Consider the following 24,586-nt stretch of genomic DNA (forward strand, 5'->3'; position numbering starts at 1 on the left):
TATAGTATAAAAAGATTTTTATTTCAAAATGCAAAATGGTGGTCACCTTAATAATAATAATATAAAAAGCATTTCCCCTCCTTCCACCCTAGTGCAAAATGGTAGATGCACTCAGATAGCTCAAAGATACATAGTTTTGTATGTGTCTTCCTGCAGTGCTGCACAGCAGCAAAACTCAATCCCAAACTCCTTTTGGTGGATCCGTGTGGTAGTTCAGTTCTAGAAGTCAGTGGCTTCTCAGATGTAAGTCCAAACAGCACAGGACTCCTGCTCTTTCCCACTTGGGCCTGACCCTACGCGCGCTCTCTTCTCACGCTCAGGCTATCTGTCCCCTCCCTCTGCCGGCTCCCAGGGGTCCTAGGAGGCGTGCAGCCGGTTGGAGAGCGCCCGGCTGCAGAGGACGGCCTCCTGCTGCTTGCCTTTCTCTAGCGGGGCCTGGGTCTCCGGGACCTTCCGTTCCCGGGCAGCCTGCAGCTCGGCCACCGCTGCCTCCCTGTCCCGCAGGCGGCTGGCGGCGGTGAAGGGGCTGCACACAGTCTCCACCAGGCCGATCACCACGCCGAAGAAGGCCAGCACGCTGCCCAGCACGTACAGCTTCACCAGCTTCCGATTGGGCTTCTGGGCCATCATCTCCCTGGCCAGCGGGATCAGCTCCTGCACCGTTTCCATCTCGGGGGCGGGGATGACCTGCGGGAGGAGCGGCGCAGGAAAGGGGCCCGTTCAGCCACGGAAGGATGGCCACGGCCTTCCCGAGCACCCTTCTCTCGGGCGTCCCGCAGGAAGGGGGACCCGCCCCGGACCCCGCCCAACCGCGCTCTGCCCCGCGGGGCTCACCTTGGAGGCGCAGCGCGAGCGGGGGGCGGCGGCGCGGCGGCGGTCAGCGCGTCCGGGGTCCGGCCGGCCTCTGCGCTCTCCTCCTCTTCGGCAGCCGCGGCTCTTCCAGGTGGAGACTCCGCAGCTGGCACCTTGGCAGCGTCCCGGGGCCGCTTATATCTTTCCTCCGAGACCCGCCTATCGGTCTCCCAGGGCCCCGGGCCAGCGCAGTTCTTGCCAGAGGAAGGAGGGGTGAGGAAGGGGAAGGGGCGGGGCGGGGGAGGGGAGGGACCGGGAAGGGCCCAGGGGAGGCGGCCGCGAGCAGTGCACCTCCAGGCGGTGTGAGCTGAGAGTCCCGGGCAGGGGAGACCGAGGCGGGGGTGCGGGGTGGGGTGCGGCCGCAAAGCAGGAGGTCCCACTCCGGGTCCGCACAAGGGTGAGGACCCGGCACCCTGGGTATCGTGTACAGTTCCGACGTGACTCCTCCTTAAGAAGTGTGGGTGGGTGCGCAGCTTCCCTTGTCTGGGGCGACCCTAGAGGGACCCCTATGAGGACATGGGTTGGAGGCGGGGGAGGTTCTACCTAACCGGGAAATCTTTAGTTTTTATTCCTAAGGGGTGTCATCTTCCCACAGGCGTGGGGATCGGAGGGGAGAAGGCAAGGGATCGTGGTTAAAGAACAGAACAGGTCTCCAGGCTTTGTGTGTGCTTGTGTTTCTTTCCGGCCTGACTGGTTTTATTCACAGGTGCTTGCATTGCTACGGTAACTTGATAGATAACTATTTATCGAGGGTATCCTTTAATTGCAGGTGTATGTGTGATACGTCTCTGTGCTTGCCTCTGTTGGTGTATGTACTTCTGTGTCAGGGAACTACCATTAAATCCAATGATCCCCACTCCTACTTGAGAAGTGCAGTTTGGGGGCTTGGGGGGACCTGAAGATGGAAAAGGGCTGTTGGTAAATTTCCTCTGCGGGTCTGGAATGCAGTTAGTTTATGCTCTCAATAATTATTTGCCACTTCCCTGGGTCTGGGGGTGCCATACCACAGAGCCAGTTCAGCTTATGGAAACAGGGGCGGAAGGGTGAGAATAGAGGGTTTGGGTAAGATTTAAAGAGACAATTCTTGGAGGGCTCCCGTCTGGCTCAGTTCAGAAGAGCATGTGACTCTTGACCTCAGGGTCATGAGTTTAAACCTGGCTTTAGGAATAGACATTACTTAAGTAAGACTTAAAAAGAGAGAGCATTCTTGGAAGCAAGTGTGAGGAGAGTAAGATACATTTTGGCCTGGGTGAAAACATCGTCACCTTGGGATAGGGTGTAAGGATAAAACTTTGGTTATCCACTTATCCGAGTTAGCTAGCAAGAGGGGAAAAGCAGAGGCAATTGGGCCAAAGGGCTGCAAGCAGTGAAGGGAGAGGGCAGGAGGAGGAGGGGGAAATCAGACTGGCCAGAAAATTGTAAAGGTCAGTGATGCAATCTTGCAACAGTTTGTCATAGGCTGAGTGCTGTGAGGAGGGACTGGGTAAAGGGCGGCTTCAGAGATCAAGTGTTTGAGTCCTTGCAAATTTTAACAGTAATCTTTTTTTTTGGGGGGGGGGGGTTGGTGCTGAGGTAGTTTCCCAATTTGGTTAAAAAAGGCAACAATAATAACTGCCCTATGCCGTGGCTATTAGTATTTCAGGTAATAAGATCTATATATGCTTGCAGATTGGGCAAGGTTACTTAAATAGCTTTTGTAAAATTCTACATTTTAGTCTGTACCCAAGCAGTCAAGGTGACGTGGGGCCCAACAGGGGTTATTCCTAGACGGTGGTGTCCTGGTGCTTATTGTTCTTTTAATGTTGTCAGACGGGAAATTTGCGCAACAAGGGACCAATTTGAGATTAATATCAATCTTGGCATTTTCTGTGAATCTTCCTTACAATTTTGGAGAAGTCTCCAATACCTGGCAGAAATGATACATGAGCTTTCTCAAGATTTGTGAGTGTTCCAAACATTGTGGCCTCTGGAAGAGTGTACGATGTGTACCTTAATATCAGAGCTTTCACCTGGTTTCTTCTCTGAAAGTGAGTCAGCCCAGCTTTGGACCCAAAACTCTGAAATTGACTCAATGGTAAGCATTTCCGGTATTTCTGTAAATCATAGACGAAAACCGCATGTCTTCCAAGGTCAGCAGACTGTAATTTACCTACAGTTCCCCTTTCTTGTGATTTGCTGTGGCAGAATACATCAGCATCTCAGATAAGTTCCTCTCTTCCCCTCTTTGATAATCTGACTTTGACCCCCAGACCCCACCAGCTTGCTGGCCAGACGGAGACAGACACAGCAGCAGGAGGTATGGATTGGAGTTGCCAGTGCATTTGGTGCTTCTGGTTTAGGTGATAGCTGGGGCTGAGTGGGAGATGGTGGGAACCGAAGGCTGAGGAATCCAGGGCTACCTCATGTTTAGGAATTTCTGATAGCTCCTCTGTCTAGTGGGGCAAGAGAACCCAACTTCTAGGGTAGCAGGTTAGGTAGGGCTTGAGAAACTAAGCATGTGCTTTGTGCTGATGTCACTTTAGAGATGTAAAGCCTTGTGTTGCAACACACAGGTCAGACACAGGTTATAGCTCTGAAGGCCGGACCAGCTACAGGGTCATCAACCATTTCAGTGTGCCTAGGGCTGAGGGGTTTCCCTGAGTGCAAGAATTAACAGGGCTGAGAGTGGGACAGCTCTGGGTAAACTGGGATAGTTGGTCACCCTACCCTGGTGTCTATCCTAACATTTAATTCTGCCATTTCTAGGAAGGTAGGAAAGGCTAGTTTAAAGTGTGTTTGTTTTCGGGGGGCCTGGGTGGCTCAGTTGGTTAAGCGTCTGTCTCCTGATCTCAGCTCTGGTCATGATCTCATGTTCGCGAGCCCCACGTAGCACTCTGTGCTGATGGCATGGAGCCTGCTTGAGATTCTGTCTTTCCTTGTCTCTCCCCCTCCCCCACTCATTCTCTCTCTCTCTCTCTCTCTCTCTCTCTCTCTCTCTCTCTCTCTTTCTCTCTGTCTCTCCCTCTCTCAAATAAATAAAACTAAAAAAATTGTGTTTACAGGGGTGCCTGGGTGACTCAGTAGTCGGTTAAGCATCCGACTTCGGGTCAGGTCATGATCTCATGGTTCATGGGTTCAAGCCCCATGTCAGGCTCTGCGCTGACAGCTCAGAGCCTGGAGCCTGCTTTGGATTCTGTGTGTGTCTCTCTCTGTGTGTCCCTCCCCCTCTTGCACTGCATCTCTCTCAAAAATAAATAAATGTTACAAAAAATTTTTTAAAAATTTTGTTTATTTTGCTTTCCAAATCCCTTTCTCCCAAACATTAAAATACTCAGAGCCATCTGCAGAGGAAACAGTCACAAAGGTACAACAGGTAGTCTTAGGGATAAGTACAGAGGTGGGATAGAGCTGTCCCAACAACTGTGCTTTGGGGATTGAAGGAACAGGAGACCGAGGCCTTTTGGATGATTGGTTGTATATGAACTTCAATGATTAGTATTATTATTTTGTTACCAGCTCCTTGCTGCCTAAAGTCACTGCTCACCCCTGGTATTCCAGGAGGCAGGAGGGAGAAGATCATCCATCATAGAAGATAGGATAAAATCATTTGTAAATCTTACACTCAGTCCTTAGAGTTACTTTCATCTCATGTATGCTAGTTGGAGAGGTTTCTCATCTCTCAAATATCAACGGATGATTTTTATTTTATTTTTTATTTATTATTATTTATTATTTTATTTTATTTTTATTTGTATATGATTTTTAAATTTATACATGCTTTTAGTTTAGTTTATTTATTTTTAAAAGTTTATTTGTTTATGTTGAGAGAGTGAGTGGGGGAGGAGCAGAGGGAGACAGGGAGAGACAGAGAATCCCAAGCAGCCTCTGCACTGGCCCCAATGAAGGGTTTGAACTCACAAACCTTGAGATCATGACCTGAGTCCAAGTCAAATACTTAACCAATGGAGCAACCCAGGTGCCCCTTAACGGATGATTTTTAAACCTACACTCTAACCTTTATCTTCCTCTGGTTTTGTAGATTAGAGTTCTAGAGGCTAGACATTTCTGTGTGAATCTCCTGCTTTTATCAAAAACTTAACACACTTTAAACAAGACTCCCGATATTCTCTGTACTCTTACAAATGAAGTCACCTCAGTATCCTTGTGGCTAGCAGTGCATCTCCATTTTACCCATTCTCTGGGCCTGAGATACTGTGGCATTTTCTTAGAGAGGCTTCTTTCCTGACGGCTCTATCCCACCATTCCCTACTTAGTGTCCTATTTATTTTCTTCATAGCATTTAGTACCTGACTTTATATTGATGAACTGTTGGTTTGCTTTTGTGTTGTCTTCCATGTTAAGCTTCAGTGAGGGCTGGGACTTTGTTTTGCTTTTCACTGTGTCCCTAGAACCTTGTATGATTGTTGACATATAGTAGGTTCTTAATAGGTAACTATGGGATTAATTAATGTCTTCTCCGTTGGATTGGCAAGGGAGGGACTATGTTTATTAAGTTTGCATGCAGTCAGATGTTTAGTGGATGCTCAAAGAAGCATTTAGGGTATTTTTTCTTTTTTTTTTTTTTTTTTTTTTTGGTAGGCTCTATGCCCATCATGGGGCTTGAACTCACAACCCCTTGATCAAGAGTTGCAAACTCTACCTACTGAACCAACCAGTAGGCACCCCACTGTTTTTGGGTTTTGACAGTTTTCTTTTCTCCTTGTCCTTCTTCTCCTTCTCCTTCTTCTCCTTCTTCTTCTTTGCCTTTCGTCTTCTCCTCTGTAATCCATTTCTAACACTACCACCAAATAAATCTTCCTAAAATTAGATTTTTATTCTTAATGCCTGTTTAAATCCCAGATCATTTCTCATTGCCTACATGAACCTGGATTCTGCATACTGGATTTACTTGATCAGTATTCCTGGAATCTGATACTTCTATGATCTGCCCTTCCCTACTCATCTAACATTATATTCCATTCTCTAACAAGAACCCTTTGCTCCACAGATGGGTTTCTCATAGCCCGAGTCCATTCTCATTGTGGTTGCCTCACTTTTGCTCATAATCTTCCTACCTGAAATGCGGTTGTCTTTCTCCTCTGTCTTCCTTCCTTCAGTTCATGTACTCGGAGAAGCCACCAGCACACCCTGATCTCTCTTTTCTGTGAATTTCAGCTGCCTTTGTGGCTCATTCTGCACGGGTTGGCACTGCATTGTGTACTGTTCTCTACAGCTCTCTCATTGTTCCCTGTGGGCTTGCCCTGTCTCTGTGGAAGACCAGCTCTTTGTACCTTTCATGGTGCTAATGTATAATAGGGGCTTAATCAATACTAGTTAGATTGACCTGAAAGTCAGTATTGAGACAGAGATTACAAAATGATCAGACTCTCTTGGGATGTCATTTTAGGCACAGTAGCTTGTCCTTGGCTCAGAGCCTTGGGGTCAAAATTGCCCAAGACCTGGCAACTTGGCTTAGTTCCTTCCACTCTGTCTTCCTCACCTTTCACTTCCACTCCCAACATAGTGTCTGACATTGCAGGGATTGGCTTATTCTGGGGCACTCCTCCAGCCTGCTCCTGGGGCCTCAGGGTCTTGGCAAATCAACACTGATGAGCAGACCCTTGGTAGACATTTTGCTTTAGTCCCTCATGGCCTCTGGCCAAGCAGAGTCACTATCTGCTGGACCATGCAGGATGTGCTGGGAGCAACACCCTACTGCCCACATACCATGTCTGAATCGCACTGCTCTACTTTGTAAGGTTGAATCAGCGCAGGGAATTTTTCTCAAGCTCAAATCCCAGCTGGACTTAACAGAATAGGGTTCTGGAGTCAAACAGACTTGGGTTCATTCAAGACCTGTTTTCTCTTACCAGGGTCTGACCTTGGACAAGTGACCTAACTTCTCTAGTCTCCATTTCCTCATCTGTAAAGTGGGGTTGATGATAACACCTATGAAATGAGATGTGGTAAAGACTGGATGAGCTAGAGAACTGGAAAAGGGTTAGCAGTCTGGCACAAATGAAGCAATCAATACATGTCATTGATTCGGTCATTACTCTGTTGTCTTTGCCCCCTGCTTGTGTCAGCAATTCTTGTAGTCCTTTATCCTAGCCCAGGTCATTCACATTCTCTAGGTGACATATAGTCAGCAATTAGATCCAAAACCACTTGTTGAAGGGGCCCCTGGGTGGCTCAGTTGGTTAAGTGTCTGACTATTTGGTTTGAGGCGCCTGGATGGCTCATTCCGTTAAGCATCTGACTTAGGCTCAGGTCATGATCTTGTGGTTCATGAGTTCAAGCTCCACGTGGGTCTCTGGGCTGACAGCTCAGAGCCTGGAGCCTGCTTTGGATTCTGTGTCTCCCTCTCTCTCTCTCTGCCCCACCCCCCCCCAAAAATAAATTAACATTTGGGGAAAAAAAAACCCAAAAACATTTGTTGAAGCCAGCCATGTATCCGTTACTGTGTTAAGTATAGTTATAGAAAGCAAAATACAACATTGTTTAAAAAAAATATATTTGAGAGAGAGAGCAAAGGGGAGGGGCAGAGAAAGAGGGAGAGAGTGTGGAGCCTGATGCTGGGCTCGATCTCACGATCATGACCTAGCTGATATTAAGAGTCAAGACACTTAACCAACTGAGCCACCCAGGTGCCCCAGAATACAACATTGCTTTTGCCCTCATGAAGCTCATAGTCAAGTAGAGGACTCAGACATTAAATAAATTATTACAATATCCTAGGATAAGCACAATAATAGAAATATACACCAGGGAAACAAATAGAGTAGAATGGGTACTATATTGATTCAGTTTGGGGAGGAAGTTGTCAAAGAAGGCCCAGGAGTGGATGATGCCTGAGCAGCTGAAGGAATTAAAGGATGGATGATGTTCATCAGTGACTGGGAGTGGGGGCTCAGTGTTGGGGGAGGACTGGAATGAAAGAGGGCTGCATATAGAAAGGGTAGGATGTATGAAAATACATTTCAGGGTCCAAGAGAAGTTAAGCAAAATTGGTATCAGAACATAAAGGATGAGTTTTGGGAAATGGCAGGAAATGAGGAGGAAGTAGTAGGCACAGAAACCATAATGAACAATTATGCATATGGTCACCTACATATGTGATGTCTAGTAACTAATGACCACTCCCATCTTCTAGAAATACATTCTTCTTGGCTTCCATGTCATATTCTTCTAATTTTCCTCCTATTTTATTCTGGACACTCTTTAGTTCTTTTTCTCACTTTTGCCTTTTATACAACCTTTATACGACCTCTTTTTCTCACTTTTGCACTTCTCAGGACTCAGTCTTGGAACCTCTTTTTAAACTCTACACATTCTCTTCAGGTGATTTAGTTTACTTGCAAGGCTTCCATTATTGCTCTGTAAAGATGATGTATACATCTGAGCCCTAGACCTCTGTATCTTCCTGCCTAGTCTACATCTTGACTTGGATATCTTGCAGGTATCGAACTTTTCATATCTGAAGCCAAAGTTGATACTTCCACCTCCCAAACTTGCACCACCATCTTTCCTGGTCAAGGCTTCACAATCTATCTGGTAGCCCAGGTTGTAAGCCTGGGAGTCATCCTTTTCTCCTCTCTCTCTGTCACCTCTCATACATGATCATCAAGACTTGTTATTCTGGGGCACCTGGGTGGCTCAGTCATTAAGCATCTGACTTCAGCTCAGGTCATGATCTCATGAGTTCATTTGGTGAGTTCGAGTTTCACATCAGGTGAGCACAAGCCCCACTTTGGGTAAGCACAAGCCTGATTTCGGGTGAGCTCCAGCCCCACTTTGGGTAAAAACATGAGCCTTCAGCCCTGGGTGGGCCCCACTTCTCTATCTCTCTGTCTCTCTCTTTCTCTCCACACCCTCCCTCCCTCTCTCTCCCTGCCCCTTGCTCACTTGCCCCCCCTAAAAAAAAAAGAGTTATCATTCTGCCTCTTAAATACCTCTTGACTTTTTTTTTCTATCCCCCTTGCCACCCACCCTCCTAGTCTAAACCCTCATCATCTTACCTGCACTATTGCTGTGGCCTCATAACTGGTCTCTCTGCATTGGGTCTTGACCTATCCAATCCAGTCTAAACCAGTCCAGTCCAATCCAATCCAATCCAATCCAATCCAATCCAATCCAGTGTAATCTAAAAAAAAAAAAAAAAAAAAAGCAAACTTATCATGTCATTCTTCTTTTTAGAACCCTTCGATGGCTCCCCATCTTGCCCTTTGCATAATGCCCTGGATTCTTAGCATGGTGTATAAGTTCACTCATGACTTTGTCCTTGCCTTTTTTTCCAGTTTCATTGTATATCCCTCAACCCTTACTTTCTAGGTGCCAGCCCCACTGATCTGTTCCTTCATAACTTCAGATCCTTCCTCGTGTTGTTCTCTCCACCTGTAATACTCTCCTCATTTCCCTTGATCTGGTGAACATTTACTCACCCTTCAAGTGTCACTGTCCTCTCACTGTCTCAGAGAAGCCTTCCCTGCTGCTCGGATGAGGGAAGCACCCTGTGCTGCACGGTTCCCACAGCCGTTTCACTTTTCTTCTCATGACTGTTGTCTGTTTCTATTGCAAGACTGTCAGCTCTATGAAGGTGGCAACTATCTCTGTCTTGTTCAGTACACTGTTCTCAGGGCTAGCACAATGCGAAGTCCACTGAGTTATTTAATCATAGCTATCAATTTATCTTATATTGAATTGGTTATCCTGCTGGCGGTCAGAGAAATTGATGGATTTCAGACAGCAGCACAGTTCAACAAGGTTGGCATTTTAAGTAGATCACTATTGGAGTGAAGAATACATGAGTGGAGCAAGATGAGAGGCAGCGAGTGGGATATTTTTAGAGTAATTCAGGTAGTCATGGACTAGGCTGAGATAAAGGTAATGCGGATAGAGGGAGACAGATTTGAGTGATGCATTGTAGGTAAAGCTGGAAGACTTAGTGCTGTAGAAGAGAAAAGGAGTTAGAGGTGACTCCCAGGTTTGGAGAGAAAAGAAAGAAGAACACGTTTGAGGAGGAAGAGAATGAGTTCCATTTTGGTTATAATGAGTTTGGGCTGTTTGTGAGATATGCAAGCAAAGATGGTCATTAAGTGGTTGTATATGAATCATGAATCTGGAGCTCTGGAAAGAGATTGGGTTGGGAGTTGAAGATTTGAGAGGTTTCAGTGAGTTGAGAGTGGCTGAGATCTTGGAAATGGGGAAATACCCCATGAGAGAACAGAGACAAGAGAGAAAGGATGGGAATATGGGGACTGTGGAAATATTGTTTGCCTTGGGCTAGGGGTGAAGCAGAGCAATAGGTCTTATTCCTAAATCAGCTTGTGGAGTAGTTGTTCTAAGAGTATGTATCACCAAATCTGATTTTATCCCTTCACATCCAGACTCTAGACCAGGAGCCCTCTTGGAATAAAGGACTCATTTCTTTATTTCTTTATTATTTTTTTAAATTAAAATTCAAGTTAGTTAATACACAATGTAGTCTTGGCTTCAGGAGTAGAACCCAGTGATTCATCACTTACATATGACACCCAGTGCTCATCCCGAAAATTCCCTCCTTAATGCCCATCAACCATTTAACCCATCCCCCCCACCCACCACCCCTCCAGCAACCTTCAGTTATTCTCTGTATTTAAGAGTCTCTTGTGGTTTGCCTCCCTCATTGTTTGTATCTTATTTTTCCTTCTCTTCCCTTATGTTCATCTGTTGAGTTTCTCAAATTCCACATGTGAATGAAATCATATGATATCTGTCTTTGTCTGACTGACTTGTTTTGCTTAGCATAATATCCTCCAGTTCCATCCACGTTGTTGCAAATGGCAAGATTTCCTTCTTTTTCATCGCCGACTAGTACTGGTAGAATCACATCTTCTTTATCCATTCGTCAGTCAGTCAATGGACAGGTCTGTCAGAGTGGCTAAAATTAACAATTCAGGAAACAACAGATGTTGGCAATGATGCGGAGAAAGGGGAACACTTTTGCACTATTGGTGGGATTGCAAACTGGTACAGACACTCTGGAAAACAATATGGAGGTTTTTCAAAAAATTAAAACTAGAACTACCGTATGACTTAGCAAAGGACTCGTTTCTAATGTGGTAGACAGAATTTTAAGATGGCCCCTGATGTACAAGCCCTTTAAAACCCCCAGCATTTGTGAATAGGATGGGATAGTGCCCCCATGATTAAGTTATATTATTGGACAGCTGATTTAATAAAATTAAAAATTCTGGTGCACCTGAGTGGCTCAGTTGGTTAAGTGTCCAAATCTTGATCTCAGCTTTGGTCTTGATCTCAGGGTTGTGAGTTCATGCCCATGTTGGGCCCTACGCTGGGCATGAAGCCTACTTAAAAAAAAAATCAGTTCATCAGTCACCTGAATTGCATTTCAAGCATTCAACAACCACAAGTAGCTAGTGGCTACCATGTCAGACAGCACAGGTATAGAACATTTCCATCATTGCAGAAAGGTCTATAGACGCAGAGCACTGGGTCTCAATCTATGGAACGGTAGGAAATCATCTGGGAAGTGGTTCTCAATCCTGGCTACAGATGCTGCCTGAATTCTTTGTTCCTCTTTATAACTAAAATTGTTTATTAACAGTTGTCTACAATCACTATATCTATTTCTTCATCAACCATTCACTCTTTTGCCCATGTCCATCTGGCTTCCATTACCACCACCCCACCAAAATCCAATGGGATATTTATTGAATGAACTGGGGTTTATCATTCAACAGATAATAACTATTTCTTCCTTTTAGAAACACCTTTTCTCTTTGCTTCAGGAACACTGCACTCTCCTTTTCTTCATTGTTCCACCTTAGTTTCTTCTTCCCAGATTTCCTTCATTACATCTTTCTTTTCTATCAGTCAGTGGTTCTTAATCTTGAACATGCATTAGAATCACTGGGGAGCTTTTAACATTTCTGAAGACCAGGCTAGATCAATTAAATAAAAAATCTTGCCAAGTAGGACCCAAAGATCAGTAATGTTTAAAGGTCTAAAGGTGATTCCAATGTGCAGCCAAGGTTATGAATTACTCTCTTAATGCTGGGGGTTTTCCAATGTCCTCCCATGATTCCTCTTCTCCATCTATAGTATTTCCCTAGGTCAGTGGTTCTCAGCCCTGGCTCCACTTTAGAATCATCCTGGGAGTTTTTAAAAGCCATCATTGCCTGGGAGGTCCCCAAGGTGGATCCACCTTAATTCCTGTGGGTGATTCTAGTATCTCCTATGGCTTAAACAAGACTTTAGAGGTCCTAAGCCCTGAAAAGATTGAGCTTTCCACCCTGCCCATGAAAAATAATAGCATTAAATTTTAAAATGTATATTGGGGGTTTACATACAGCCTTATAATTTTGCCCAAGATATTTACTTCCATATCTTAAAAAAATTTTTAAATATAAAACTTTGTAAAAACAATGTTGGTACCTCTACTTTGCTGGCACCTTAAATACACATTTAACCTCCCTTTGGAAGTCCAGTCCTAAATCTCATCCCAAAGGTCGCCTCCTTGGAGAGACTACTCTTATCCATCCTTTCTAAAGTGGCACTCCCAATATCCTGAGATCCATATCTACTATATCATCCCATTAAAATAATATTTCACAAAAATGTTGAAATTTGTAATTGTCAGATTTAGTCTTTGGTTTACTTGTTTATTGTTTACCTCTTGTCTGTCTTTTTTGCTGCTATCTTGTTTGTCCTCATCTAGCACAATGCCTGGTACAAAATAAGTGTTCAATAAATATGAACAGAATGAATGAATGAATGAATGAATGCTGATGTATGGCACGTAGCTGTGAGTAGATTAATACCAAGGCATGTAGGCCACCTTGGGTTGTTACCCATAAAAGGCTGTCTTCATGGGGTGGGATGGGAGAAGTGAGTTCGTGAAAAGGGAGGACCCTGACTGGTTACACGGAGGGAGGCCCTTGGCTCCAGTAACCTGGTCAAGGCTTAGAGCAGTAGGAACATGCCATGACGTTGGGTGAATTCTGGGGCTGATGAAAACTAGTATTTATTTTTAGGTTGTAGTTTCCCTGTGTCACTTCCAAATTTTCAGTACAATTTCTTAAACTCAGCAGCTATGTGTTTTGTTCTTTGGGGAATGGAGGAAGGATTGTGTCTTTGGGTTTGAGGTCAAAATAGGCCAGAGAGATGGTTAAAAGAAAGCTGTGAGTATTTGAGGACAAACGGCAACTAGAATCAACTTGTATTATCTGCTAGCATTTCCCTAGAACTGTCAGCATTAAGGTTTTTTTGATAGTAGAAGAAAGGGTGATTTGGATGGCTAAAGAAGTTGAGATCACTCTGGTTACGTAATTAATAAATTATTTGGTAATTGTGCATTTAGCATCTGTGTCCCATGAGACAGTAGTCTCCCTCCAGACAGTGATTCTGTCTGACTTATTTACTACTGGTCACTGGGTGCCTTGCTTGGTGGATGCTCAGTAAATATTTGTTTTGTGAATGAATGGTTCTGGATGTTTTTGTGTTTCTGGGTCAAAAGTCAGAAGAGTCTGCTGACATGTGATGAGGAGAGCCGGAAGAAAAGCCCAGGCTCTGAGGATGAGGAGCCGATAGAAGCTGGGGGTGGAGGGGTGTTATGTACACAGTCTGATTTGCTGGGAGGGTTCACATCCAATTCCAGGCCGCCAGGACAGCTGGAGGGATAACAGGACACTGTTGGCCCCAGTTAATGAACTTCGAGAGACAACTATTCTGAGACCCTGTTGGGTTGTGGGAAGGGGTTTTTTAGTGTCTTAGGCTTGGTGCTCATCGGCCCAGGGTTGGAATGGGCCTACAAGTACCAATGGAATACATTATCTTTGGCAGCACAAGGACAGGTAGGGACTGACAGACCTTAGGCTACATATGTTCCCTGATTCTCTGAGAGTAACAAAGAATTCTTAAAACATGTTGAGGAGTTCTTGTGTCCTAAGAACCTCTCTCCACTTGTGCCCTTTCCTCCCTTGGACCCACATTTATTCCTTTCATTGCCTCTGACTATTCTAAAAGCTGGGTCTTATATGCCTTGAGTGGCCTGGGTCCATAGCCTGAGCACAGAAGTATTTCAGTTCCCCAAACCAAAAATACTGCCATTTTGATTCCTGGCCTTTCTCTCCCCAAGTACCAACCATGGTAGATGGAATAGGAGGCCTAACTTTGAGAACCTGTTGATCAGCAGATTGGCTCATCATGAATTTTCTCGGGTTCTAGTTCTTAGGAGAAAAAATATTTACTTTTCTCTCTATGTTGTCCTGAAAGGGAATTATGTGGCAATATTCATGACAGCATATTTTTCAACACTTTTTGTTAGGTTTTCCCTTGCCCTATGGATCCATACTAATAAATCAATATCTGTTTTTGAGCACCTACTATGTACAAACACTGGGCTACGCACTCATTAGGGGATAAAAAGAATGGCCAAGGGTCATTCCTGTCCTCAAAGAGTTTACAATCAAGGTTTGGGGACAAATCACAAAATAACTAAAATTTGAATAAGTGTTTAATATGTAAATTTGGTGTAGAAGGGATTTACAAACAGAACAGTGCTGATTGTTGCTTGAATTGTATAAGTAAGGTCTGCTGCTGGGACTTGGGAAGGATTTACAAAGAATAGCTGAGAAGTCATCACTGATCCAGGAACCTGATCCAACTCTTGGATTTAGAATTTATCCAAGTACACAAGAGATGGAGATGGCCAGGCAGACAGGCAGAGCTGAATGCATTGAGCCTAAATATGGTCAAGGGAATGAAATGGCTGGATCAGAGCACTTGTGTGAAGGTTGCTGTTTGAGATAAGGTCAAATGTGCAGCTTTTTCAGCAGCACCTGAGAGTCTGGCTGTGGACTTGGTATTTTAATCTGGAGATGATGGAAAGCGTACAGGTCAAAGTGCATACCAAATCCAGCTCAGCAAATGGAGCGCTAGCCGAGTGCTAATAAGATGAAATGTACACTGGAAAAAGTGCAAAAGCATGTGTGTGTGTCTATGTGTGTACATGTATGTGCATATACCTCTGAAGAAGGGCAAAAGTTCAAGGTGTAGGCCATGGTTTTAACAGTATTTGATTTGAGACAAGATAGAGATGTTAATGTGTCTATAAGCTCAATATGGGTCCTTGGTGTGATTTGGCTGGGAAGAGCCTCCTGTACTTCAGGCTCCAACAGCAGGAGTAGAGTTGCCAGAACAAAAGTTGTACTGGAATGCTGTTTTCTTTCCCTAGGTCCTTGAAGACAACTGCTTTGATAAGATGTCTAATATTCACACAGGAGCTTCGCGAGCTCTTCCCTGGGGGAGAGTCTTAGTCTCATGTGTTATTCCATTCAGGTTTTTCTAGGACTCAGAGCCAACTTCACTTTCTCGAACCATCGCACATCTTCATGCAGAGTTTACTGAGCCACCTGATGTGACATGTTCAAAACTTGTCTGGGAGAAGAAGTATCGATGTACAACCAGGTGAGCAAGCATTTGTCTGAGACAAAAGAGTGTTCTCTGAGACATAGAATTTCTGGGGCTAAAACAAGGAGAATCCTGGAAAACTGCAGTGGTTAGTCACCCTACAACATACCAGAATCTTTTCCTTGAAGATTCGCCCCCAACCCCCGTGATTTTTCTCTCAGAAACTAGAGCAACCTGCCTGTCTCATAGATATTTATCCTCTGTCTACATCTTGTAGAGATCTCATGGGCTATGTTTCTAAGGTTTTCCAAGGGGATACCACTTGTGATGCTTTAGGTTTTGCAAATCTAAAATATTCACCAGGCCATTTTTTCCTATCACTTTCCTTGAGATGTTGTATTCCACAAACTATTCCATGTGACTTTTCCTTTTTGTCAAAAACAGATTCCCTTAATCTTGGGAGGACCAGATAGGCAATGGAAAGAATATGGATTTTTGGAAACTCAAAGATACGCTGATGGATTCTGGTTTCACCATATACTAGTTGTGGTAGACAGTGCTATTTGTTCACCACGCTGTATTGCATTTTCCTTTTCTGGGCACAGAGGAAGATCACTTGGGCGCCCTCTGAGCAGTTCTGGCTAATAAGTTGTAAGCCAAATGACGGTGTCACTTTAGAGCTGAAGCATGGAATATGGGAGAACTTCTCCACACTCCTCTATCCTTGCTGTCATGATCATTAAGGACATGTGTCCTTGTTGGTGTAGCTACAAGATGGCAGAAGTCCCTGAATGGCTATAGAACAGAGGACCTCTCCCCTCACCATTGTCTCCCATTTTACTTTGTACGAACAACAAATAAATGTTTGTTGTGTTATGCTGGTGAGGTTTTGTGGTTAGTTTATTACTGCAGCATAACCTGACTAAAATGCTAGTTCTGTGTCTTCATCACCTTGGGCTACCCAAATAATATACCATAGATGGGGTGGCTTAAGCAATAGACATTTATTTCTCACAGTTCTAGGAGGCTAGAAGGCCAAGATGACGGTGCTAGTAATTGGGTTCCTGATGAGAGCCAGCTTCCTGGCTTCAGACAGGTGTCCCCTTACTGTGTTCCCACACAGTGGAGGCAGAGCTCTGGTGTCTGCTCCTCTACTTATAAGGTCTCTAATCCCATGTGGGGACTGTACCCACATGACCTCATCTAAACCTAATTACCTTCCAAAGGCCCCATCTCCCAATACCATCACATTGAGGTTAAGGTTTCAACATATGAATCTGGCGGCGGGGGGGGGGGGGGGGTGGTGGTGCAGACATATTCAGTCTCTAACACCTCGTAAACTTTTCAAGCTACCTAATAATGCTGAGGCTATAAAAAAGGGAAATAATATCTCCTTTAAAGAGCCACCTTCTAGGGCTTCTGGGATACATAAGTGAGATACTGTAGACGTGGTGTTTAGAATGGTTCCTTATACATAGCAAAAGCAGAAAAATATTTTGTTCCCTTCTGTTCTTTCAGGGAAATACATAGCTATTTCTTTCTGGAGTAATACTTAACCAAAGGAGTAAATGCAACCTCTCATGTCCAGGGAAGCATACACAGAGTCTCCAGATGATGCAGGTTGTGTAGTTCTCTATACTGTTGTTTAGTTCTTGGTCTTTCACCTGGAGAGGTCTTTGATCAAGGGACTCATGCCCAGAGCATGCCGCCATGATGTCAGACATTGGACACCAGGACACTTCTGGTCACAGAAGTTCACTTCTAAGCACCATATATCTTAAGAAGATTGCTGACAGATGGAGGAACTTCTAGAGGAAGGTGTGCAGGTTAGGAAAAGTCTGGAAGCCATGAGTGAACCATCTACTACAAGTAAGTTTGCCAGATTCAGCAAATAAAAATATGAGAAGCCCAGTAAAATTAGAATTTCAGATAAATAATGGATCCTATTTTAGTATAAGAATGCCTCATGCAATCTTTGGGGTTCTACTTATACTGACAAGGTGTCCCTTGTTTATCTAAGATACAAATTTAACTGGGACCTCTGTATTTTATCTGGCAGTGCTAGCTACAAGGATCACTGGGGACAGTGCACACACATCAGATCGAGAGAAGCAACATCACAGTTAGGAATCCAAATGTGTGATTATACTTGAGCACTAGGAGCTGCTGGGTATGCAAATTTCTGAGTGAGCAATGGGGAAGTTCAGAATTAGGTATGTTATTCTGGGAGAATTGCATGGGAAAGGCAAAGTTGGATGAGGGTGGGAATTTTAGTTATCCTCACTTCCTCTTTCCCCTCAAAATATAGATAAACCAGAACTGACTCTTTCTTTCTTTTGATTTGCCCTGAGACATACAAGCAGGAAGATAAGGTGCTGGTAGTTACTTGTTACATTTTCTGCCCTCCCTCTCTTTTTGTCTGTTCTTCCTTACACGTTTATTAGCACATACATTTATTGAGGAACTATGCTAAGGGCTTTCTTGACATAAGAACTCTAACAGCCCCAAGAAGCAATCTTTCTTAAGAAAGGGAAGCCATATCTTACAAAATCTACAATGTTTTAGAAAATTTGTAGTGAACTCCTGGGCAGTCCCTGGGTATAGTGGTTCAGGGCAGAGGAGGGAGCAAAGAGAGATGGATTAATAGTTTGTAGATGAACAAAAATTACTGTCTTCACCCTGATGCTTTTTACTTTATGTTTACTGATTATTCTAATAAAATATGCTCATTATGGAAGACGAAGGCATGCAGAGAAATAGAAACAGACAGGAAGGGGAGCCTGGGTGGCTCAGTTGGTTAAGCATCCCAATCTTGATTTCTGCTCAGGTTGTTATCTCACAGTTGTGAGACTGAACCCCGTGTCTGGCTCTGCACTAGGTGTGGAGTCCGCTTGGGGTTCTCTCTCTCCCTTTCTCTCTGCCCCTCCCCTGCTGGTTCCTCCCTCGCTCACACTCATTCTCTCTGAAAGAAAGAAAGAAAGAAAGAAAGAAAGAAAGAAAGAAAGAAAGGAAGAAAGGTACCTGTGTGGCCCCAGTTAAGCGTTCGACTTTGGCTCAGGTCATGATCTCACGGTTCGTGAGTTTGAGCCCTGTGTCAGGCTCTGTACTGACACCTTGGAGCCTGGAGACTACTTCAGATTCTTCGTCTCCCTCTCTCTCTGCTCCTTCTCCATTTGCACTCTGTGATTCTCTCTCAAAAATAAACATTAAAAATTTTTTTTAAAGAAAGAAAGAGATAGGAAATATTAACATGGCTATTTTCTCCCTGTCTTCTCTCTGAATATTAGTTTTCTTTAGAGTTAAGTAGATTTTATGTACGTTTATTTTCTAAGTCTCCACCCCCCCCCCCGCCCCACTTAACAGTATCCCATCAGCTTTTCCCTCTTTATCAGTATTAAATCTCTTATCAGTATTTTAGATCAGAAGGGAATCAGTTTTGACTCACATTTTCAAGGGAAGGAATGAGATTGGATAAAGACTCATCACCCTTCTCTGCTGGGATATTGCCCAGGCTTTGATCTGTGTAAAACAAAGGCCCCAGGAAAAGAAAGTGCCTTTTATCTATCGCCCTCAGATTTGCTAGGCAGCTGCCCTGAGTTAAGAACAAAACATCTGCCCAGACCAGCTTTGACTCCTATCTTTATCAGGTGTTGGACTCTGGTTTTGCTAAATCTTGATGGCCATAAAACAGTAAGTCTGTTATCCTTACACTTGTTCCTCTGCCCTCTATCCTCTGTTTGTAAACACTCCCTGCCCTCTACCCTCTGTCCTTCCCTGTGCAGGAATGCTGGGAGCATCGCCCTGCTCTCGGGAGCTTAGCTCGTTGGCCCCCGGAGTGTCCCCTCATCCCTTCTGGTCCAAGTCATGGCTTCTGAGGACTTTGCAGCCCCTAAGGAACAGAGTGGAATGCACAAAGCACAGATTTTTGGGTTGGGCCCTGGGGCTTCCGTGGATGGCCTGCTGCCCGGTAAGTGAGCTATGAAATATCTGGATGGGATTGATATTTGCATTTTGATAAGAACAACTGCAGATTCTGCTTATCATAGGCCTTGACGCCTGCATGTGATGTGCACGTGAGCACAGACATCTTTTATAGAGGACGCACCTAGCCAGGCCACAAGTTTGCATTGTTTCCTTTAAACTTTATAAGGATCCACGAGGCAGATGGCTAATATTGCCATTGTAGGCAAGCCATTTTGGTTGTGCAAAAGCACACAGCTGGGGGTGCAGAGTCAAGACCTTCACCTTCACCTGCTCACCTTGAGGTCCGGGCTTTAACTGCTGTCCACCCTGAGAGCAGAACATTCTGGAACTGGAGAGGGCTTTAGGGGAGATTCAAAAACATTGAATGCCCCAACCACTCTGCAAGCCAATTAAATTTGGGGGTGGGGCCTGGCTTAAGTCTGTGATTTTGTAAGTCTTGCAAGTAGTTCTGAGGGACAGCCTGGATTGAGAACCAGTAAAATCCAACACCTGTATTCTCAAATGATGAAAATGAGACCCAGCGAGGGGCTTGCCCTAGTTTACACTTTAGATGAGTAGCAGAGCTGGAGCTAGGACCAGGATTTCCGAGATGCTCCAGTCCATACGTGGACCCTATGTGGCCACAAGCACTGCAAGGAGGTGCTGATTAAAAGCCTTTAGTTGGGGCTAATTCCAGATGTGGAGCCAGATACACCGATGCCCCCCTCCCCCCTCAAACCTCGAAGTGCTCACTTCCCCATACTCCGTCAACAAACGCCAGTCTGAACATTTGGGTGTTCAGTTTGTCGGCCTACTGGCCCTTTCTGGGATTGTATTTAGAAGTTTGAAGTCCTGTTTGGCAGCCCTCTGCTAGGTCGGGGAGCAGATCTCCTGAGGCAAATGCCCACAGTCCCCCTCCGTGTCTTCCCCAAAGGCTGCTGACCTGCCGCGTGGCTGCATGTTGCCCCCTTCAGGCATCTGTCTCTCTCCTCTCTGGCTGGGCCATGGCCACATGGGGAGCTCCACATGGCATCTCTGTGGCCAAAGGTCACAGAGGTTGGGTGTAGATCTCGAAAACCTAATACCCTGAGGACAGTGACTGGACAGCAGAGGTGGAGGCGGTTGGGGTGGAGAATGCTTGGTCATGAGCTGGCTTGTCTGCTAGAGGAAGGTCAGGAACCCACAGTACAGGTGGTAGAAATGCCAACATATTCTTCCCTCTTCTCTGGGAAGCCAGCCAACAATGGGCCAGACATAGGCCAGCTTTCTACTCCAGCAAGCTGCAGGCTACACTGAGCTGTACCCCTCAGGAGGGAAGGGTGGAGCATTTGGGGGTGTACCCTGGGAGATAGAAGGAGCTGAGGTGACCCAGGAGCCTGACCTCAGGGGAGGGGATTCCCCCTTCCTGTGGCGAGGCAGAAGTTGTGTCATCCTGTCACATACACTGTGTTTAGGTCACTGTGATGTGTTTCCGGCTACTTTCTCTCTCTTTCCATTCCTTATAGGGTACTCAAGTCCTCAGTCAGAACAGCTCCCTGTCAGCATGGAGGGGAAACCCTACCAGTATGTGCCTGAGCCTCTGAGATGGGGAATTTGGATGCCAGCCCCTTCCTCATCTTTGCCCACACAAGAGAGCCTGTCAACGTGGAAAACAAACAGGAAGGCACTTAATGGTGTCTGTTTTGGATGTTCCTACAGCATCATTGCCTCCCCAGGAGTCCCCAGCTAACACCAGTCCTCCAAGATTTGGAGCAAGAGCTCAAAGAGGCATTTTCAGAGATGTTGGGTCTTGATTAGGTTTGGTAAACACGAAGTTCAGAGTCTGATGGGTTCTGGTCAAAGATTAGCAAAGGGAAAGACAGGGAATTTAGGTGATGTTAGGCTCTAAGTGATGGTTAAGAATATGAGCGCTGGAGCAAACTGGTCTGGGTTCAAATGAGCACTTACTAGCTGGGACCAAGTTCCTGAAAGTGTGCCTCATTTTCTTCATCTGCATAGGAAGGATGATTAAGTGCCATCTTCTACAGAGATGTAGTGAGTATTAAATGAGTTAATACATATGAAGGGTTTAGAACAGTGCTTGGCACATCCTGAGCACTTGGTAAAATGTTAGCTGTAGTTATTTTAAGTTGACTGCCTGATTTCTCCTGGACCTCAGGCCCAAGCCAATGTGTGCCGTTGTCCTTTGGGCAGACATTCAGGCTGAGGAAGTGAGGGTAGGGGAGAGAGAAGGGCACGAAATGGAGTCGGCCCCTGACAGGCATCCCAGGCCCCTGTTCTGCTGGCCTGTCTGAGGCTGGGTTCTTGCCTGTGCTCAGTAACATAATAAACTGTCTCTCTCTGGTTTTGGGGGAGGCGCACGGAAGAGTGACCAATGTCTGGGCCACTGAGCTATGGTGCAGGTGTGAAGGGCCACGCCAGCTTGAGTCACATGGCGAATCCCCAGGGCTGTTCCTGGAGCCTACCCTGTCCCACAGACGAAGACTCAGCCATGACTCACCATGTTCAGGTGGTGCCTGGGCCTTAGTCACCTGGTGCCTCTTCCTACCGACACCTGTGATCCGGCATTCACAGCCTGCACCAGGCTCTCTTATCCACCTTAAACTCCTCTCCTTTCTTCTCTCCTTCCCTCTCCTTGCTCCCTATCCCTTGATCTCTCATTGATCAGATCTTGGCTGATCTCCCTGACAATTTGGATGGGTTGAGCCTGACAGATGGATAATGGAGACTGGAGATTCTAATGCCACCCCCACACCCTGTCAGAGACATTGCCAGGAATGACTGATAAGCACACAGGATGCTGCCTACATCAACATGGTGACATTTATGTAATCTGGGGGTAGGTGCCTCCAGAAAGACCCCCCTCTCTGCAGTTGACTGCCACAGGAATTTTCACTATAAGCCGTCCATTCCGGTGACTAGAGGCCCAGACTGTCCCCTCTGAGAACGCAAATACACCCACAGTGCATGGGGACTCCTTAAACTACATCCCTTATTTACACTTCGGTGTGAACCTGTTCGTTACACAAAGAGTGAGCACTTGCTATGTGCCAAGCACTATTTCAAGGCACTTGGAAAACAGTAGTGAACAAAAGGGACAAAAATCTCTGCCTTCTTGAACATGTCATTCTGGTGGAAGGAGTCAGAAAATAAACGTGATTAATAGGTAAGCTATATAGTTGGTGGAAAGCTGGTAAGTGTTGCACACCACAACCAGAAAGACCCAGCCCACCAATAATGTAGGATAGGTGGGGTTGGGAGTGCTGGGGGCTGGGGACAGGGATTGGGCAGGGAAATTGCTTGTCATTTTAAATAGGGTGGTCAGAGTCATTGAGAAAGTAACATTTGAACAAAGACTTGAAAGAGGTAGGCCAGTTAGCCTTGTAGACACCCAGGGGACAGTGTTCCACGGGGAGGAAGTACCCAGGCAAGGCAGCAGAGTCCTAGGACGGAAGCAGCCTGGTGGTTTGGAGGCACGGTTAGGAGGCCATGCCCCTGGGGTGAAAGGAGTGAGGGGCAGTATCAGTAGAGACAGAGGAATCATGGGGGTGTTTGGATCACATAGGGCCTCGCAGATGTCTCTAAGGGCTTTGGCTTTGACCCTGACCATAATGGGGAGCTAGTGCAGGGTTCTGAACAGAAGAGGGTCTACTGAAGACCAGTTAGGAGGAAGAAGAGGAAAGTTCAAGGATTTGCAGAAGTCTGAGGAAGAGAGGCTCAGGCCAAGAGGGTGGACGTGATTGGTTCTGTTTGCCTTTGGAAGGGGAGCTAACAGCATTTCCTGATAGGATGATCTGGGTGCAAGAGAGACAGGAGTCAAGGATAACTTGAGTAGCCATTTCCCTAAGCTCAAGTTCTAATGAGCCAGGGCTGGTGGGAGGGGTGTGTGGGGGGGTGTTGGTGGGAGGGTGGTGGTGCTGAGGGCTCCAGAACAAGATGATGGGAAGCAGTTAGAGAGGGAAGAGTACACAGAAGGGAGGCTGGGGCATTGTAGTGATGCCCCCACCTGCCCTTTAGCCCTGGCCAGGTCCTAACCCAGCCTCTGGCTCTATTTTAGGCTTCTTGTCTGTGAACAAATTGGGTTCTGAAGTTCAAAGCTGTGCCTGGGGCCCTGCCATCTTGAGGGTTCTAGATCCCCTTTGGAGAGTGCTCAGTATCCCTGAGGAGTGAGGCTGACAAGCCTACCCTGGGGGTCTGCAGAAACACTGTCCTGGATTTGGCCCAGAGTGTGGGGGGTGCCCAAACGGAGCAATTGCCATTTCCCTCTGTGAAGCGAAACCACTCCTGGGGCCTGCCCCAGCCTGTGAAGTCTGAAACACTAACGGCTTATTTACCCGGGCTCCTGGCCTCATAAGGGAGGAGAAGGAGGGGGATTTGAAGGGCCCCAGCCATTCAGTGTGCGGCCCACCACACACCTGCCCCACCTCGTCTGACAGTCTGGGATTGCCACACCGGCTCCTTCTGCTGGTTAACTATTAACGAGTTCTTTGTCACATCCTCTTTCCTGGTGGTGGGCAAGGGATGGGGCAGTTCCAGGAGGGTGAAGACTTCCTGGAAGCTTAGAGTTCAGGGAGCTGGAGAAGTGGGGAGACACAGACCAGGCGGGTGGACTCTAAGCCCCAGGAGGTGGGGTGGGTGTCAGCAGTGACCTTTCTCTGGAGGATGTGATGGGGGTCTCTCTGTGTTCTTGTTGCAGAGGCTGGCCCATGTAGGGGAGCTGTTCGTACTGACTGTGGCTTGTTGAGTTAAACCAGATTTCACTGGAATTCTTACAGGGGTCAAAACACTAACATTTATTGGAGTGTTTGTTATGTGTGTAAATAACTTATTGCCCATTTGCTAATTATAGTACTTCCCATGCCCACCTAAGCTTACTGGACTAAATTAGAATCTGAGATTAGAAACGCCCGGTTTAATCCACAAAATTCTACATTTTCCCCTTAAGGGTTCTCCAACCAATTTCTTGGACTTACCCTCAAACTGTAGAGAACTTCTTGCTTAGGAGACACTGACAGACTGGACTGGATAGTTAAGGGTCTCCTTTAAATAGAAACTTTGAGGCAGCGAGCGGTGTTCCAAGACAATGCCAGTTCAACAGTGCCAAGATATGGACTGGGTGACCTTCCAGATCTCTCTAAAAGCCATCTCTGACCCTAACCTGGGGGATGAGTGTCCTCTGAGACCAGCCTTTCCATTTAGGTCTGTTACTGCCATTTATAGTGGCTCTCAGCCCGGGGGCCCTAAGGCAAGGGTGCACCCAGAATCCCACAAAGGAAGCTGTGTTCTCAGGCCTGGTGGGGGGAGGGGGCAGACAGGGGAAGTGGGTCTAGTTGTGGTTAACCTTTCCTTCTACCACTTGCAGTCAGGTCTGTTTTCTGGC

The 24,586-nt window shown here is 45.9% G+C and overlaps 1 protein-coding gene and 2 long non-coding RNA genes across 3 annotated transcripts; 1 reads left to right on the top strand and 2 right to left on the bottom strand.

The window, feature by feature from the left end:
* On the bottom strand, nt 1-958 carry G0S2 (G0/G1 switch 2). Its single transcript, XM_060643952.3, has 2 exons — nt 835-958; nt 1-687 (listed from the first exon to the last, which is right to left on the bottom strand). The coding sequence occupies exon 2, from the start codon at nt 667-669 to the stop codon at nt 358-360; it is 312 nt and encodes a 103-aa protein (XP_060499935.1). The 5' UTR covers nt 670-687; nt 835-958; the 3' UTR covers nt 1-357.
* On the top strand, nt 959-24,184 carry LOC132685806 (uncharacterized). Its single transcript, XR_013553116.2, has 4 exons — nt 959-1,065; nt 15,172-15,300; nt 19,026-19,210; nt 20,712-24,184. It is a non-coding gene; the product is annotated as an uncharacterized LOC132685806 (long non-coding RNA).
* Nucleotides 10,649-24,217, bottom strand: LOC144614870 (uncharacterized). Its single transcript, XR_013553117.1, has 3 exons — nt 24,176-24,217; nt 11,072-11,177; nt 10,649-10,750 (listed from the first exon to the last, which is right to left on the bottom strand). It is a non-coding gene; the product is annotated as an uncharacterized LOC144614870 (long non-coding RNA).
* Nucleotides 24,218-24,586: the final 369 nt, after the last annotated feature.

Source organism: Panthera onca, chromosome F1 (assembly GCF_046562875.1).
Source record: "Panthera onca isolate mPanOnc1 chromosome F1, mPanOnc1 haplotype 2, whole genome shotgun sequence".
Taxonomy (NCBI): domain Eukaryota; kingdom Metazoa; phylum Chordata; class Mammalia; order Carnivora; family Felidae; genus Panthera; species Panthera onca.